General features: G+C 31.5%; 1 protein-coding gene across 2 annotated transcripts; it reads right to left on the minus strand.

Moving 5' to 3' along the window:
* Window positions 1-5,507: 5,507 nt before the first annotated feature.
* Window positions 5,508-20,179, minus strand: gprs (speckle type BTB/POZ protein). 2 transcript variants are annotated; one of them, XM_090108651.1, is made up of 9 exons: window positions 20,083-20,179; window positions 18,717-18,910; window positions 17,032-17,167; window positions 16,508-16,546; window positions 15,544-15,661; window positions 7,512-7,669; window positions 6,919-7,050; window positions 5,901-6,083; window positions 5,508-5,694 (listed from the first exon to the last, which is right to left on the minus strand). In XM_090108651.1, exons 1-9 carry the CDS (start codon window positions 20,119-20,121, stop codon window positions 5,530-5,532), a joined length of 1,164 nt encoding a protein of 387 aa, XP_089964777.1. In that variant the 5' UTR covers window positions 20,122-20,179; the 3' UTR covers window positions 5,508-5,529. The 2 variants fall into 2 exon arrangements, with proteins under 2 accessions (XP_089964777.1, XP_089964778.1); XM_090108652.1 differs by lacking the exon at window positions 16,508-16,546.
* Between the last annotated feature and the right edge of the window lie 654 nt (window positions 20,180-20,833).

The following is a 20,833-nucleotide window of genomic DNA, read 5'->3' on the forward strand; positions in this document are numbered from 1 at the left end:
ATCCACGGGAACGGCAATTATGCGGTTTTTCTTTGAAAACGCGGCCGAAGCCCCAGGCGGAAAGCTAGTATATTATATGAATGTTGTAGTACCTATGGTGTAAAAATAATAGAGAAAATACACTAAACTAAATCTCTCCAATGTTCTTAACAATTATTCACGGATACTTTTAGTTTCAATTCCGCGAATGAATTTTATTCTCCTCTAAACCTATGAACCATAGATATGAACTAACCTAGAGTAGAAAATGATGTAGTTTCAATAGCTTTCTGTCTGCGAATTTAACGACCATTCAATGCATCTTTGCGTGCAGCCGTAAGTGATGCTTTTATCTTTATATTCATGTACCTACTTTGATGTTATAATATATTTTACACTAGCTGTTTCCCGCGGTTTCACCCGCATTGCTCCGCTTCTGTTGGTCTTAGCGTGATGGTATATAACCTATAGCCTTCCTCGATAAATGGGCTATCTAACGCCGAAAGAATTTTTCAAATCGGACCAGTAGTTCCTGAGATTAGCGCGTTCAAACAAACAAACAAACAAACTCTTCAGCTTTATAATATTATTAGTATATATAGATAGTGTAGATGTTATTGTTTATCTATAGCACCTCTTCGTGGTAATGAGCATTCGTATGCAGTATGTATGTCTAATAAGTATCTATTTATATTATGAACCTATGTCTAGGTATAGTCTATACCTATTAGAAATTTTTTTATTAGTGTACCTATGTATGTTCTCATGTGTATTTGTATATAATATTTAGTTACATATGGATTTCTATGTAGATATTGGAAATGGAAAAGTAATCGAGTTTTAAAATGACAAAAGCTCAATAAAATTTCAATCTTATCATCTAGTTTTAATTCTACATGCACAACCCGTTTATGTAGGATATATGTATAGAAAAAGATAATTAGGCCAAAGAAATACATTATAATTTTGTGTGTCAGTCTTGTAATGACAACAAATCCAATGAAGCCGAGCTAAAACCTATTACTTTAAACCGTTTACGTTACAGGGCGTGAATATAAATTGAAAAAAGATAAAAAAAAACATCACTACATAGTATAAAGCAAAATCGCTTCCCGCGTCTGTCTGTATATAGGTATGTATGCTAAGATCTTTAAAACTACACAACGGATTTGATGCAGTTTTTTATTTGATAGAGTGATCCAAGAGGAAGGTTTTGTATATAATTTATTAGGTTTAAGAAAGCGAGCGAAGCTGCGGGTGAAAGCTAGGATTACATATAATACCAACAATCCTTTGAGTATAGTCGCATAATAAATATGCAGCAGTCTTCTTCAATACATTGTATAGATTCGGTCTTACTAAACATAATAAAATTTAAAAGACCTCTTTAGTCAAAATCATAAAATATCCAGAGATGGGTGTCAATTCCAGTAAATCCAGACACAGATGGTATCAGGGTACAGACAGACACATTTATAACGTATCTAAGATAATCCCTGGAACCCAGTCCTTTGTCGTCTGAGTTATTGTCGGGTAAACTGTATGTAATTAACATTATATATTCCAATTGAAGTGAAAGCTCAAATGTGATGGGATTTCTTGCCAAACTACATTCGTTCTGTATAAATTACAAAGCATTAAACCACGTTACTATCATAGATTAGACTCTTGTTATGTATTGTAATTTATTTATTTAAATTTAAAATTATTGTTTCGCAGCATTTTCAAACAAACTACTCCGTAATCGATTTTTGTTTGTAATAGTGCAGGTCTGAGAAAACGTGGTCAACTATTTTTAAAACCCCTAATTGATAATAGTGCCCTGCAAGAAAACCTTGTAGCTATTTTGAATATACAATTATTAATCCATCAATCAAGTATAAATGCAAAATTATAACCTATATTAATACTATCCAACTGAGCCTGAAGTAATGCAAAGAAAAAGATACATAAATAAGTTATTCAATCATGAAAGACTGCCTCAATATAAAATGCTTCCGACGAATTGAATTAATTTTTATATCTCTTCGAGTACTATTTTCTTTCAACTTCAAAGCCGTAGAAGCGTTCGTATCTTTAATGTATTTAATTCGCTGAATTTTAGTACTGATTCGTCTCAAAAGCAAAAAAACTTTTAAACCTTCCTGGGGCTGTTTATGAAGTCATTCTGTATTTATGTATCTTCTTGTACAACTACAGCAAATTTAAAAAAGAGCAATTTTTATGTTTATTTGCAAAGTGCAATATTAGTAGGTAAATTAGTGTGATACAAATTTTAGTAAGTATGAAGTCCTGCAAATACGAATGAAGAATATAATATTATCCTAATAATATCTATCCTATTAGTTAATGGTTCTCCGTTTATATAGTTCTATATTGTTAAGTAGGTACCTAGTAGTTTTATAATAGTTACAAATACCTTTTGGAAATTGGTGAAGAGCCCAATAATGTACATAAGGGTGCTTTTCCACCAATAATGTGCGAGGAATGTGTCGAATTTCCCTCGCACAATATTGGTGGAAAACCTAACTTACCTATACCGACGTAGCATAACTGTGGTAGTACTATTATAGTAATCATGGACTGGGTGAAAGAAAAACAAATTACATTTTTCGTCACATTTTATTTACACAATATATTTATAAAACACGTAGGTAATTAAATTACAACAAATAGCAAAGTGATACGTACCAGTCAAAACACCAATACATCCATGACACATATAACATTTACACATTCAGATATTAAACAAGTTACATTAATTAATATTGAGCTTGAGAAATACCACGAATTTACTTAACTTAATGTAGAGGTTTATTTATTAAACAGACTAGGAATAAATGTTTTGTTAACGTTAAACAACAGTTAGCTAAACAATTGTGAAATGATAATTTGATTTTTATGAACTTACATAGTATACCTAATTATATCGTTACCATGGAAACGAAAATATAACAGTATATTGTATGGAATATTCTAGACTATTCTAGATATCTTCGGTGATCATAAAATAATGAATATCACATTTCTACAACCATTCTTACTAACATTTACTTAGACATTCCTTTAAAATCAATCTGAATCGAATGTAAATGCTTCTGTAAACAACCTTTTGCATATAGAAGAAAAACATATTATTCCTAGTCTTATATTATTATATCGCACATTAAAAGGAGTGTAGTCGTAAAATATTACTAAAATGTGCTGTTAAAAGAAGATTGCAGTAATTAAATGAACAACATTTGCCTATTAGTAAGTAACAGATATTACAGTTTCTTATTGACTAGATTGGCTTGTGTCGTTATTCGATTTCGATAAAAGTTTACATCTCGGAATGAAATAATGACAAAAACATTTATTTTCAATGTAACAAATTGAAAATAGTAGTCAGAGGAAGAGTACATACTACTTATATTATATTTTGATTATTTTATTCCTGTTTGTCTGTATTCCGATATATTTAAATAAAGAATGAAGTATTTCCTGATTATGAATATATTATGAGATTTTTTTCATTAGAGATGCTTATTAAACTTTTCATGAGATGATGCAAGTTTCGTATCATAAAGGTAAGTAAACTCTTATCGAAGAATAACTGTGTAACGTCTTACATTATACATACACTTTTATAAAAATACTTTAACATTATTAATTGTATAACATCGAAAATACATTTAGATTGTTCAATCACTCCATAATTATTTGTGAAGAAATGGGTTTGAAAGTCTTAGTGATAGTCATATTATGTTTATTCATACAGGCACATTTCACACATAATATACATAAAAAGCAATTTTATGTACAAAAATGTAGTTCGGAAATTATATCAAGCTGAAACCTCCTTCAAGCCAGAAATTTTCATATCAATACTTGACTTAATGTCCTGTGGCCCCTATGTGGGGCAGAGGGCGTCTACAGTGCGACGCCATCGCGTTCTGTCTTGGGCTACGCTCGTCAATAAATCCCTTTTATTTCTATTAAAGTCTATTCGTGGAATGATAATTTTATGTGAATGTTATCATGCCAAATACAGACAAATGTAATAAGAATAAAATTAAATATTATCTACTATAAAATACTACTCGTATTGATCATGGCATAACGTGTACTGAAAATAGCATTGTAAATACATCGTTAAATCGGAATACATAAGTATTATGTATTTTGGATAATGATTCAGGGATGTTAGTTTTTAACAAAAGGAAGAATAGAAGTTCATAATACATTACATACAACATCGTCACACTAATATAAATATTTTTCCATCATAATATTATATACATAAAGGACATACCTACTAGACATTCTTAAATTTCTTAATTCCTACACCATATCCTTTCATATTCGTAGCATCCACAAATATTGTATAGAGACAATTTAAATAATATTTTTAATCGAGAAAATACATATAAACCGAAATCATTTAACTACCACATTATCTTATGAATAAATAAATGACTATAAATTAAACGAATAAATAGACAGAATTCACTTATATGTAACACAAAGTTTTCAATACATTTCCTTTTCCTTTAGTTACTTCATACCTAACCTAAGCATTTTCCCGCGTAATGTCATTTTCCGTAAACTCACAAGACTGTTGTTCATAGTTCCCAGAAATGAACTTGCAAAACTAATCTAGGCTAGCTTCTTCTAAAATGGAGAAAAGCGCGTCAGAACCTCGAGTACTCCACCGCCTATCAGCGGCCGCGCTTAGAGGAGGTACTCTCATTGTTCCGGTCTATCAAACGAAGTATTCGGTGTACTTTCCACCTTCTTCAATACTATTTTAAACGCGAATGTATGTTTTGGGGACACAGAAGCAGGTCGGGGAATATCAGGAGATCGAGGCGGCGGATCGGGATGCATTTCTGAACGAGTGCGAGAACGTCGAGGGGGATTCATTAAAGGTGCCGTCATTGGCTCCTTAGGTTGTGGCGATAAACGGTTCGGAGACAGGCGACCGGGAGAAGGATCAGGCGTAGTAGGAGGAAGTGTTAACGGTGGAAGATTAGCACAAGGGGAACCGCGTGAACCACGACGTTCTTTTAATCCCATTGGAGGCGGTGATGGAGGCGGTTCATCGTCAGCAGCCGCCACAACAACAACTGGCTCGGCTCTAGCTAATGGTGCTCTTAGTTCAGTGACTTCAGATGTAATAGATTTTCTAAAATAGTTCAAGCCATTTTCAATTTCTGCTAAAGCACGACGTACAAATGGAAAACTCTCTGATATTTCTGAAGTAGATTTACGCACTGGAAATTCAGTTTCACTGTCTCGTTTCCTCGGCTTACACCGTTCAAACGTAGGATCTCCAGATGCCGCAACTGTTTCTGAAACTTGTCTAGTTAGAGCGGCATGTTTGATTGAATCAGATTTTGATCTTGGTTCTCTTGTTTTCGGCGTTGGGGAACGTCGATCGCCAAATTTCTTGCTGGCAGCACGTTTGATAGAGGAGAAAAGGCCCAGTTTCTCTGGTTTCTCTTGTTGGGTAGATGTGGAAGGTCCAGGGGTAGGATCGGGCGCGGGACGGGGGACGTTCCCCTCGCGTTAGTTGTGCCGCGAGTCTGACGACGGCACATCGCTCGAGCCGGTGGAGGAGAGGGTGGTGTTGGAGCCGTAGGGGTCAAGAGAAGACTGTACGGACATAGAGCGACCGGCACGGCGAACTCGCGCTGGAGAAAGTTTGCCAGGATCTACGCTGGCCGGGTCTGCCTGCAACATTAGTGTTTTCAACATGCGATATGTTTTCTACTATGAATTCTAAGAGGTATATAGTATTATTTTTTATTAAGCAAACTTATTTGATATTATAATAAACCGATCAGTAAATAATTGCAGGTTTGCTCTACAGAATAAAATTAAATCAATATTCAAATAAAATAATTCAATTATAATAAAGATCAAAGAATAATACGCACCTGATAAGCCAACGCATTCATAATAATCGAGTACGGAACCAAACCAAGTGGATGGACTTCTCGCATTAAAACGTTGGCGGGAATCTTATGGAATTGTATGTACTCGAGGAAATTTCCAATCACATCCTTTAAAACCATGTTAGGGTTCGTATCAAAATACTTCTTACTCCACATAAGAGCAGCCTGTAAAAATAAAATAACAGGTCAAGCCAAAGCTTCATTTATGTACATATAGTTGTTACAATATGTGAATTTATTCTTTATGTTCGAATTTTATAGCACTTGTTTATTTTCTAATGCAAGTTTATTTCAACATGCTTTAATACTATCCACGACAATAATGTTTTGATATAATATTTATTTGATTTTGATACGTAAGTTTTTAATACGGATAAATGTTTCAATACCGGTGGATAGCCACCGTATGCAGACACAGAGTTATAACGAGAAATATCCAAAAACATTAAACGCTCCCATGCATTTGATTTCCCATACATTTTGTATTCATAGCAGATTTTCGAAGTGACGTCCTCATTATGCAATTCAATGAGGAGCTAGCTCTATTTACAGTTTCTAAATGAACTTCTCTTCAAATTTGGTAAGTAATTAAAGTAGAAAACCATAAAAAGAAAGACAAAGCTAAAATCTTTCATATTAAATGTACATGGGACATTCATATCTCATACTAAATGTATGGGAGGGTTTAAAGATAATTTTTTAGATATTTTTCGTTTTATTTTTTAAATTTTATTATGGCCATTTTACTCATAAGGTTAAGTACTTTCGATATTAGTTTAAAGTTTTTTGTTATCTGTAATAGTTACGGAATAATCGCCTGTACACACTTAACGATCACACCCTATATAATACATGGTGGAATTTATATATTTTCTGTAACAATCATTTGTACATGATGCCAAAAATATGAAGCGCTATTTATTTATCTATATGAGAGGTACTTTAGAAGTCCCTTCATGTATATAAATTATATTTTTATATAGACAACATGGTTACTTACTTGAAATTTAGTAAATTCATCAGCCTTCAGTTCATCCCTCGCAAGGATCAATCTCACAACGTGTTGTGGCAAAAGAGTGAATGAACCCAAGTTGAGTACTTCATTTCCATGTTCATCAACAAACTCCAGAACCTGAAATTATAGGATAAGTCTTAAGTTTTGCTTTACACTAGTAAACAATTCAATACAGTGAAATACTCTGCAAAATAATACCAAGAATTAATGTCTTCTTAAATAATTTAGTGATCTGCTATGAAATAGGATAAATTGTTCGTCCTGAGAGAGGCTCATAAATACCTAATTTTTTAACAAATAATTTTTTTACCACAAAATAGAAAACCGACTGCTTAATTTATTTTTCTCATCGATAAGGATCATGCTCATGTTCTATAACTTGTTAAGAAATCACGCATTCTTCATCAATAAATACATACATGTATTTTGTTTACATTGGGGAGGAGAGTATATCTACCAATAACTCATTGTTACGAGTTAATTCTCCAAGACACATGAGCGCACCCGTGGACACGCGGCACACCCATACATTAAAAAGAGATAATAAAATCACAAAGCCAATATCATATTGCCCTTACCTTTTGCACCAATGATTTAGTACACTTATACTGTATGTATCTCTCAGCAGAAGCCAGCAGTGCGCAAACAGTATCAACCGTGATACAGCACTGCACGAAGCCTGCGCACGCGCGTCTCAATTCGTCCAAACCGTAGTAGTCAGCTGCGTTCATTACACCTGAAACAGATTAATAAAAAATGTTATCGTTTTCTTGGAAATAAATAAAAGTGTTATTAGTATTTTTCCTTGTTTGATTTAACGCGAATGGAGTAATATTAATAGTGTCAATTACAATTCAACGACAACAAGACTACGAAATATAAAGTCTATAATATGTGAAGAAGTTATTAACGGATCTTTAACGTAATTAATAACTTAGATATCAAGTGTGACAATATTTAGAATCTGAACACACATTTAAAACAAGCATGAAATGGAATGATTACAAAGTTTTGTCTTAAAGTCAATTCAAAGTTGTAATTACAGAACTAAATCAGAGATTACTGTGTGCCTACGTCATATTTAAGTAGTTACGTCGTCAATTAAATTCAGAACAAAGTTTAAGTAATCGTTATGAATACTAAATTTATCGATACGAAAATAAACACTGCTACTAATAAAGAAGCAAAACAGAATATTTTTACATTTTGCTCAGCCCTAATAAAATAAAAAGTCCAAGAAAGATGAAAGAAACGCAATAAAGGTCTACGCTTTGAAGCACGTAATACTGTTAGTGCAATTTAAGTGCATTCTTGTAAAAAATACCTTTTGTAATGTCTTTGCAGTAATAAAATTGTCTACCGTCTATTTCTATTAAAGTAATACGACTCCACAGATAAGATTAAAATACAAGTACCTATAATTATTTTTATTAAAAATTAAGAAATGAAGTGTCTATGATTAGAAGTAGTCTTGCTATATTTCAATGACATGTTAAAAAAATACATTACCCCTCAATATAAAATAAATGCGATTTTCGTTTCTATTATATTATAGTTACAGAAAACTAATAATAGAATAAACTTATACGAAAATATATTCGCCTTTGCCAATTTTTTTTACACACGATTTCACAATGGACTTTTCGCACGACCGAATACTAAAATAAAGATTATGCCGGTAAGAAACCTTCACTTTTATTTCGGTTCCCTTTTATGTTTCCCTTTACACTTTCAGTGATGGCAAATCCAAGAAAATACCTTATAACTCAGAAAATAGTATTGTATTTCTATCGTAAATTATGATTTGGGCTTTGAAGCATCACAGTAGATATAATATAACATAATAAGCTATGGATGTTTGAAAATAAAGGATAAAATTTATCCATAACGTGGGCTAGGTTTTAAACAATTGCACAAAGAATCAAATAATAAAACATATCGACTGAAGTAATAATAGGTTTGTATTACATCAAAAATAGTTCAGCAAATCTATTCATATTCATGTATCAGGCATTCATCCTCCAACATTCAATATTATTAACAGGATAAAAGAGACCAGCCCCCCTAGTCAAGTGGCTTTCTGTTAGCGTAGCGTTCAATAGAATAGACTACGAATGTATGAGATTGACGTAGGCTGTAGATAAACGTATCTACAGCTTACGTCAATCTCATACATTCGTAGTCTATTCTATTGAACGCTACGCTAACAGAAAGCCACTTGACTAGGGGGGCTGGTCTCTTTTATCCTGTTAATAATATTGAATGTTGGAGGATGAATGCCTGATACATGAATATGAATAGATTTGCTGAACTATTTTTGATGTAATACAAACCTATTATTACTTCAGTCGATATGTTTTATTATTTGATTCTTTGTGCAATTGTTTAAAACCTAGCCCACGTTATGGATAAATTTTATCCTTTATTTTAAGTTAAAGCTTACATGAGCACAACACTATCCTTAAATAAACAACTCATTACAACCTAGCGACCAATTATCTATCAGATACCTTATTTAATTTGTTATCCATTATACCTTATCGTTTAATATTCGTATAATCTGAGCCCTTGCTCATAAATTATAGTCAAGATGACAGGATATCACCATTAATATTACATCTTTCATATTATCATATTTTACCGTACATGAAACTTATCCTTTTTTTTATTCCTCGTATCCTTATGTTTAAAGACGCCTAAAGTATACTTATAACAATATATTGCCGAAAGAGTTATTATACTGTCTTTATTCAAGTTCTACCAATTTTATTACATAAACACAGCTGAGGTTAAACAAATACGTTGAACAGATACCTACCTATAAAATAGCGGTCATAGAAAAATATGAATTCATAAAAATTGTACTTTTTTTCTTTTTTTGTAGTCAAGATAAAACGAAAGAAACATTTTTTACACAACGCTCTCTGAGAAAAAAATCAACAAAGCGAAATTAATAATAAATAAAGTGATTCAGTAATAGATATTAAATATTAAAAGGTTATTAATTCATCTTTCTTGTTCATTGTCAATACACGAGTACTCTTTATATAGCTTGATTGTATTATCTTGATACGAGAAAGTTAATTAAAATTCTCTAACATTATAATGAATTTGCAGGAGAAAAGTTTGCCGAGTGTTCCAACATCACATACATGAGATATTTGTGTTTGACTAGCATAATTATTAATTAGTAAGTAAATTAATCCAGACCATTTGTGTTCGACATATTTTCTGATAAAGCTTATTATTTACCTTATTATCTGGATTTATAAGCCATTTTCATTATAAGATAAGAAACCCTACTCTATTAGGGTATCAAATTAAAGATCGTCTCATCTTTAAACGTTGTTTATTAAACAATCAGATAACACAAAATTGTGATAAATTGACCTGATTCATTCAATAAAGAAAAAAATTTCGTCTAATTCTTGTCAACTGTTATATCAAAGAAAGGGGTCCACTTGAAAAGTGCAATTATTGGATATATTTCCATCAATAAAAATCTATAGGGGACGAGTATTCTAGATTGATTCCGAATTTGATTAAAAAAATAACGAACGGAGTTTAATGAAAACTCTCAGAAAGTGCCACTTTTCTTATAAATTGTCCACTGAAAGTATATCCAAGAAAGAGAAGGACCTACGACGGAATTGAAAAACTTTTACGTCGTAAAGTTTGAAAGATCCAGTAGTCTTTTGATTTGCTGATTGGTTCGTGTTCTTGGTGTAAGTTTGTGTAATAAAAAGACCTCTTTTATATGTATTTATGTCGTGATGTTTCCCTGGAAAATTTCTTCGTATATCCTTAATAGGCTAAGGCAATAGCCTTACTAATAAGCACCATTTAATAATATTATGGAAGCTTTTAAGCGTCTGGAAGCAATTAATGCTAAGGGGAAATGTCTGTAAACATAATACTTATGTATTATGAAATTTATAATTATAAAAACGAAGAAATCATACTTCTGAGATGGAAATTATGGAAAGTGGAAAGCTATTAAAAATTTGATCCTTACTTAGTTACAAAAAAACATCGACTGTTGGCCTTAATTACAAGGTATACGATCCGATATTATCCTATCCAGTCCTTATACTTTTAATATAAAAATACGAAATTGTGTTTGTTTATTTATTTGTCTTTCTATCACGTCGGAACTAGCTACTCTTTGGTACTCATTTCTTTCATCAGAAATTTTTTCGAACTAATAATTATTGAATAAATTGTTTCGAACTAATAATTATTGATCCAATTTCTTAACCTAACAATGTTAAATATGGTATTCTATATAAAATTTAAATCCCAACTGTACAGTTACTTTTGTAAAATAAATAATAACATAACTTTATGCATGTTTTATAAACACGTACCGCAACATCAATTAAAACATGCATAATATTGTAATTATATTTGCCGCAAAAGCGACTGAAGTAAATAAATTAACTGTTATCTATTTAGTGCACAAGATATTCAATTATGAATACTTCAGTCGATATTTAAATAGATTAGTGGGCAGATTGGATCGATGGCCCTCAAGATTGAATTCTTTTATCCTTAATTGAATCTGGAATTTTTTGATTAAGATTTTTCAAGATTCGAGACACGATTTCGTAAACGCTTTTAGCTGGAGAATTACGTTTTATATTCGCAATTATGGATCATGACACGATTAACTTTGGACAAAATTAAACGACTCGTTTTTATTACTTCGATTTCATGAACGTAATTTAATCTAAAGTATATTGTGGTTGGGTGTTAGACTTGTATTATATAAATATTACTTTTCTAATTATGTAAACAATACCGAATATAGATTCATTCCTAAGAGGCTTAGTGGAATCGTTTATCAAGGTTGTAGATTATTTACCAGCCTTAAAAAATGGCTAGCCTATAAATTAATTAATTAAGATTAACGATTCGAAACCACAAATACAAAATACTAAGAAATCAATAAATGTAGCGCAACATTTTTATTTCTACATAATATCAAATTATAGTATAACATAATAGGCTTGATATAACCTATGAAAGGTCATAAACATTTCGGCGGATCCAAGCCTTGATCCTTAATGTTATAATAGTATTTTATTACATACGATCGTGATTGGATTTCATATCCGAAGGTATAAAAGCATTTTTATTATTACGATATTCCATATCTTCTTATCTTATATATAAAATTCTCGTGTCACAATGTTAGTCTGCATACTCCTCCGAAACGGGTGGACCGATTCTCATGAAATTTTCTGTGCATATCGGGTAAGTCTGAGAATCGGCCAACATCTATTTTTCATATGTACCACGGGCGAAGCCGGGGCGGACCGCTAGTCTTTCTATAAACATTATTGCAATGATTTACTTAGTGAGTGCATTGTATTTCAATCTAAAGATGAACTAGTTTATTAAACTATTTAAGTACCTATTAAATATTATTTTAGTACTATTCAACTAAATAATCCAGCATATAGAATCTACCAAACCATATTTGGCAGTATCTACTATATACGAAAATTTATAATAAGTTTTATGGCTGTGAATATATTACAAAAGTTCGATGAAGTATGATCACCAAAGATAGTGTTGATGTTATTAAGACTGAAATAATTAAAATAGTAGACGATATTTCAATATGGTATGGTGTGTATACTAACACTTGGTAATAATTTGGTAGTTAACACAAACATAGAGCTATATCAATATTCGATATGACTTCGAGGCAGACGACAATAAAATCCGGACCATTAGTTATTATAGTAATTCATGGATATTATCCACTTAACATAACTTTATGAATGCGAAGTTATATGATCATTAATTTACACTAGTAAATGTGCTATATACATAATTTGGTATAAACTTAAAGATAACTATTAAAATAAATAAACTATTACAAATATGTCTCATATTGTAATAAAATCAGCAATATATTGAGGAATATAATATTATCATAATAAAACTTATTATGGAGCATGTCTTCCTAAACTCTAATTTATTTTCAAATATGGACGTCTATAGAGTCTTTATGTCATTGATTTTTCCGTATTATTATCACTACATGAACAACACACATATTCGATTCTATAATACAGCTATTGTTTAATAAAATGAAACATATTTAAATCAAGTCACATATTATGAATTTACATAAACAAACATCACCGAACTGCTTCCGGTCAATAGGCATTTACAAGCAATTTTGAATTTCAATTTAACGCACTGTTTATTTTGATAGAACCGCTGAACATGTGTGAATGAACACAAACCAATAAAGGGAATTATTTGCTTCATATTCAAGCAGAACACAACATAATGTTTATCCTGAATATTGGAGTGATAAACAGTTCGTAATTGCGAGAGACTTAAACGTGATAGGGTTTCTAATTAGTAATTATTTAAGTCAAATAATGTTTAGTATTATACTTGTAAGATATTTTTAGTCTTAATACACTCGTCTGGGACTTTATTATCGTGATGTAGGAATTCACCCGAGACTAAGAGAGCCACCCGCATAAAAACTTTTGATGCGTGCGGTTCATGCAAATCCACTTTTTTATTTTCGTTCCCAGGTATATATGCTTTAAATACTTATACGAATAATTAAAATAAATCATAATGAAATATTTATTTCACAAATGGGTACACATAAAATTTTCATTAAAAGTTTTCCAGACAGATGAACTTCAGTGAATTCTATTAATAAATATTATTAACATTATAGTTTATTTTTATAACGAAGCCGCGAATATTATTAAATTTATTGGTTCGTAAAACTCCCTGCAATTTATGAATAAAAAATTAAGAGGGCTTGTTGTTTTTATCGAAACAAAAACCTAACAAAACAATCAACATAGAAATCTTTTTTTCTATTACTTGCATTTAGTTTCCATCAAATTGGTTTCATAACCAAAAATATTACCCTCTTAAAGCTTTTAAAACGGAAATTGAGTTTTGGTTCTTGGAATGACCGAATCAATTCTATTTTCTTAACGCTTTCTGTTGGAACCATCAAAAACAAGGATTGGAAATTAATAGATGTTTAACGTAGCGTTAAAGGGATTTCAAAAAAGAGGAAACTGGTAAGTATTTATAAACAGGCTGCTTTACATTCTGTAGACGTTAACTACTTAAAGTAGTTGGTCTACATCTTTCAATAGAACAACATTTAAACAACATCGTTCAATAGAACAACAATTTATTATACAACATCGTTCAATAGAACAACAATTATACAACATCGTTCAATAGAACAACAATTTATTATACAACATCGTTCAATAGAACAACAATTATACAACATCGTTCAATAGAACAAAAATTATTATTTTTTTTTTATTATATTTAATTCAGGTAACAGATAATAAATTGTACAGACCCATAGAATTCTACAACATCGTTCAATAGAACATTTGCCATATTTTAACAAAACATGGAATAACTACAAAATCGGGTCTAAAACGTATTAAAAACATCAAAGTAAAAATCTTGATTAAAACATATTTAGTCATCAAGGGAAATAAAGTTTTCTTAATGTTCATCTAATTGCCTGTTCAATTTAAATAAAACACAGCCAAGCCACCTAACTACCAAACGTATACCATGGGGAAAAAGTCTTCTCTACGTTAAAGATAGAGCTAAATTACTTAGAGAAAATAGTTGACGCAGAGAGTAAAGAAACAAGATATGAACGTCGTCACTACATGCAAATAACTATACCCTTACATTACATTTGTTTGTTCAAGTAAATTGACAAAAGCCGTGCGCCGGCAAACTTGATTTCTGATTGCAAATACAACTGCTTCATAACTTGTAATTGAATGTTTGCGCGTTATTGTTTCAATAATAATATTGGAATAACGAGATCGATCTGACACAATTTAATTGTATTTCGAGCACCGTCCACGAGATAAGGAGTAATCAATTTCGAAGTCTTATTCAAACAAATATGGAATTGGTTTCTCGATAGAGAATTCTTGGTATTATTAGAACTAGTCCAGTAAACTCGGTATATCTCGGAAATAGATATTCTAAATGTCAAATATTGGTACCAATAGACTAGAAAATATATCCATGTAGCTACTGTAGAGAATAATTAAGAATATATTATGAAGGTAGTTTAAACTTTAAAGTAACGATCTTTATGCAACGGACAAGACATGTAACATCGCTAAGCCGCTCTCGCTTTGAAGTGTTCGAACATCGAGATTAAGAACATGATAAATAAATCCTGAAAACGTCTTAAAACGCGATTTTCTATTCTATGCCACTCGTGAAAAAGGTTACATCAGAAAGCACTAGATACGAGATGGTTTTATTCAATCAATGTACGGTTTGAAGTGGAACCTTAACCTTTTTAGGTAAAGTACATACATACTTCCCCTTTCAAGATACAGTTAATTATGTACATGATAATATATATAAAAATAAGATTGATTGAACAACTCCAAAACAGGAGGAGGTACTATATATTTAAATATCTTATTAGATAGCTTTTTTAAAAAAGTTTATCGGCCTATAAGTTTTGATTTATCGTAAAATAAAACACCTGGACGTACTCCGTTCTATCAGTAGATATAAATCAGAATAACATCGTCAAATAATATTTTAGTGACTTACCAAGCAATGTTCTTGGCTGCAAAGTAACGCAGCCTGTATGGATGTACTCGATCAGCTGACGGAAGACATCTGGCTCAAATTCTTCGATGATCAGGGTTTGATGTTGTTGTGACGATGGCTGTTATAACGAAAGGAAACTATTTCATACAAACGTATTTATAGATTAAGGTATTCGGTATTCATAGCGGTGAATAAGTCTTGGGATTTTAGAAGGAATTTGTAGAATTTGTGGAATCGCGGGCCTTGAGCGCGGGGACCGAATCGAGAAATTCCGTAACGAAAAAACCTCACGCTCCCCACTCCGACGGCCTTGGAGGTGTGGCTTGAAGGCCTGCTATGCAATAGCTTTACCGCAGCAGTCCCCGAGTACCACACGTCTTTTTTTTACTTAATATTTCACCTAATTCTTTTATGACTCTGACCTAATAATTGATTCATTTAATTAAAAAAGACAAAGACGTAATACATTATGTATTTTATTACAAGGAAGTAGGTATAAATTATGCGAATATTGTATTGTAATATATAAATTGCTACTATAAAATTATGATACAGTATTATGTTTTTTGAGACAAAAAAATAGAAGTCTTGTGCAAAACATTTGTGAAAGCTTAACCAAAATAGTAATTATAAAATTAAGGTATATTTATTAAGAAGTAATCAGTCCAAACGCGCAAATTACTAAAGCATGAGAGCATTCAATTAGTGCCGACTGAAAATATAAATATAAACCGAAGCAGCTGTGATCAAATCGAGAATTGTTCAACACCAATAGCAAATTTGCAAATCGAAAGACAAAAAGATAACATGCAAAAGTGTAATAAAAACATCATCATTATAAACAAATTGATATTGTAAATATAAATGAACTACGATGTGTTGAAATCGAAAAACTGTACAGAGTAAACACCGAAAAAATCATCGATCCAAAAATCACCTACGACATCGTCAATTTTGATTTTACCTCTTGTATTGGAGCCAATTGTTGCGCGAAAGTTGATCTCTGCAGTGAACATATTAAAAGTGTTAAAAACGCCTATAATAAGTATAATCAACCTCTATATTTTATTTTAATATCTTTAGCCTAACAGAAAATACCTTTATACCGAATTATATTTATCGTAGAGCTGTAGAAAATACACAAAGCCCGGCCAAATTGAAGATGAATTCAACAGATCAGATAATCTTGTTAAAGATAATGATATACTGTATAACAGACTAGAAATTCTTTTGATGGAACGAATGAAGGATATTTTAAGTATTGATTATGTCTACGGGTTATGATGGGTTGTATGCTAATGTTATTAATGCTATTGGCAAGTTCGAAGTTAGCTCACTATACGACAAGCTCGCACGAAGCAGAGGTTGGAAATTGAATTACTGGGAGGTACAAATCAATTACACGGTTCAGTCATTTTCTCAATAATTCAGGTAGGTACGATCTACTAGTTCTAATGGAATGTTGAAGCTGTGATGGCATAGAATTACCTGTTGAGCGGCGTTTTGTAGGTTGAGGAGGGGTTCTGAAGATCGCTTCAGGAAAAGTCGCAGCTTGTTTTCACGCGGCGCTGACTCTTTCTTCCTCTGCGGGCTTGGTGCTTGGTACAACATTTTTTGGAATACCCTGTTAGAATTTTGTAATGTCACAAGCATATTTGAATTGTACATAATTTTCAAATTGATGCATCTCACTACTAAGGAGCAATTCTTTTCAATAATATTATTTTAATTTATTAAGCCATAATCCATCAAACCCAACATTAAACTACAACTTGAATTATATCCACACGAGAACATTCTTCTGTAAATAGACACAATAATCTCAACAAAAATACAATATCGTTCCTGTAATGCGATCGAAACCCTATTTTACGGCACATTAGTCAAACTTTTTATCAAGTAAGCCTTTCTAGTCTTTGAAGTAAATCATATCGATTTACTATAAAACAGTTATTACTTATTAGTATAATCATTATAAGCTCCAGCGTGTTAATTAAAACATTGTTATTCCAAACTTTGTATAAGATTTGTTTTATTCAAACTTTGTTAATTTCGTGGTATGAGACAGAAATATTTCAAATATTTAGGACTAAAATATTTACAAAGGCATTCTTGCGAAGTCAGTGAATCTCTTTAAACTCTTTTTATTTTACGTTATAATTGGTTTACATTTCAAGCTTGTAAAAAACATAAAAAACTTAAAATTCTCTGAAACCTTACTTTATAATATTCACAATAAGTAAGAGTTAGCAGAATTTGTTTTTTTATTAATATAAAAGTTGATACTTGGAAATTTCTCTTTACTCGTCTATTAATGCTTTTATAATGCATCGTACATCATTATGTCTATTAAGTCTGCATTATCGAAGACTTTGTTCATATTATTCTTGCCTTTGAGAGACTGGAACGAATACTTTTTAAGAAAATGCGATCGTGAAAGCTTTCAAGAGTCTGTAAAGTCTAAAAGTTTTCTCTATGTACATAGCATAAAATGTATGTCAATATTTTCTGTAGATCTTGGGTACAATGCCCCTGGGTTCTTATTGATAAATTAGGTATCTTTAATTCAATTTTTGCAATTTCATAGTATTAAACGGTATTGAGATAGCAATACATTTCAATGTCTCTTATGACTCCTGTTAAATTTGTTAATAAATGCGAAAATAACATTTTTAAGAAAGTTTTTACGTAAATTGTTCCGCCCATGAAAAGACAACTACTTTGGTCAAGATCAAGAAGGTAATTCTTATTTCTCCTACGCTACGAATTGTTTACTATTTTCAATAAATTAGAGCAACAACACTCAAATATTATCAAACAGTCCTTTCATTTACATGTTCATTCAAGCATGTATGAACACCTAAGCTTATACGTGGCGCATAACACCTAATAATATGTATGAGATTATATCTGGCGCATCAGTATAAGGTATTACGCTCACAGTAACGTGAATTGATGTTATTATTGAGATCTTACCGGCTCCTATCTGCTAATACATGGCTAATACCCCCTTTACAGCACACACTGGCTCTCTGGTATAACTGACTATGATCGTAACGTCACAGAATTCCGTCATTGAAGCGAGAATGTTCCGCTACAGACTGGTTCTCAAACGTGCCGAGTTCGGACTCTGCCCTTATTGCTGTGTATTGGTGGTATTATTGAGATCTTACCGGCTCCTCGCTGCTAATACCGCCTTAACAGCACACACGGGCTCTCTGGTATCTCCAACTAAGAACGTGACGTCACACAGCTCCGGCATTGACGCGAGGAATTTCATGTCTTCGGCTAATCCGGACTTGTTCTCGAACGTGCTGAGGTCGGGCTCTGCCTCCATTGCTGCTAGCGCTCCACTTCGCATTGACGCCTAGAAGATAATTCAATTTTAGTAAAGCATTTTCAAAGAAAGTATGGAAGGTTTATGTTATGTACAGTTTATGTTAATATGCTTTATTGCATTATACATAGATATAACATTCTTGTGTCACAGTGTTAGGTGCTATATTCGTGGGAAACGGCTTGACCCATATTTCAGAAACTTTACAATTATATTTGATGGGTTTGAAAATGTATCGTCATATATTTTTTATACCACTAAGTCATAAGGGTGTACTGGCAGAGCAAAGTTTGCTGTGTCAGCTAGTATTCCAGGAAAATCTTAATAACTTTTTTATTAAAATGATAAATGGTTATCAACACTTTTAGATAAAATATTTTACGTTGAAATTGTACGGATATTTGTTACATTATTTACTTGCGAGATTATGTTGAATTGCATGCAACAAACTTGTATTTTGTCAAAATGTAAAATTATCCAATGCCTAATTCGGAATGTAACAAACATTCACTACTTTAAATTTAAAAATAAAATTGCATTTTATTTTTTCAATTTAAGACACGACGGAGAAATAAGACACAATTCTACTTTTCCATTAGTGCACTTCACCTGTTTTTCAACGATATTTTATTTTCTTGTTACAAACGAAACAATTGTTCTCATAATATTACCTATAACACCGGAAAGCGGAAATATACGTGGAAATAACTAAAAGCTTGCGATGGAGTAATAACGCTTCAAGAAAGTATTATAAAATGTTTTAATGGAACTTCAGCAGATCTAAAAGGCTTTTAACGTTTTAAACTTGAAATATTTAATTTCTTTCTTTCTTGAAATAGGTCAGGTAGAAAATAATGGTAATCATTACTGGAGCTTTGAAGCATCTACTAAAATATAATTAATATTTTTGATAGGCAGTTTTTTATATTCAAATTTCAATTTGTCATTAGAAAGATAAATAAATGAGAGAAGATAATTAACTTTCAAACGTTTTATTATATTGTATAGGTAGGTAATTAATATTGCAAAAATTTTAAGCCAAAAATGTTTAAATTATATAAAATTGTATCCTTATTGTGATAAAACTTTAGTTTGCCAATAATCTTGCAATTATTTTAAAATTTCGTCAACGCGATGGTAATTTATTAAATTTTTTTTTTTTTAATTAGATGCGATATCCAAAAAATTCAAACGTAACTTACTTCATCCAGACTGAAATGTCTAGTTTTTGTTAAATCCATTTTTATCACTGTTTGAATTATTTTATTAACATAAAACACGACCGCCTCAGGCGAGCCCCCAACAGCGACTGGCAGAAATGGGAATTCTAGTATACGTGAAATGGAAATGCGCTGGTCTAAGTAAAATTATAATCAGTCATGTCGTTAATAATCGTGTACTATATTTTTACAGAGGAAAATATGTTACTGTTTTATATTTTCTGTAGAGATAATTTTATTTTCTGACAGTCTTATCCCGTAGCATTTAGAATAATATTAAGTTTTCATATTATTATGACTTACAATTTTTTTTTATGAAAAAAAAAATTCATCTCCATCCTCCATCAAGCATCCGTTTTGAGAGATTTTTACCTGGCGTATGGCTACGCTCTAGTTTGTAAGTAATATCTTTGTTAATGACTTCTTGCATTATTTTACAATACCTAAGTTAATTTAAATTTAGTTAACTTCTTTAAATCGTCGTTTGCAAGTTATCGATGTTTTAATGTGCACAAGGTAGAGATCATTTAGCGATTTCCACTTTAATAATACCCCTTTTATATTCATTTACAATAAGCATTTGAATAATAATATTATCAGAAATTTATAAGAAAGTCAAATCTTATGACTTGGACTACACACCAAGTAACAGTGTCGCTTGTAGTAAAGAAATCTCCTTTTATCTTACTTTATTATAAGAGAAGTTTCGAGAAATTTGTTATTTACTTTGTGA

Source organism: Colias eurytheme, chromosome 13 (assembly GCF_061535395.1).
Source record: "Colias eurytheme isolate Ceu_HAF_F1 chromosome 13, ilColEury1 Martin Lab GWU primary, whole genome shotgun sequence".
NCBI lineage: Eukaryota > Metazoa > Arthropoda > Insecta > Lepidoptera > Pieridae > Colias > Colias eurytheme.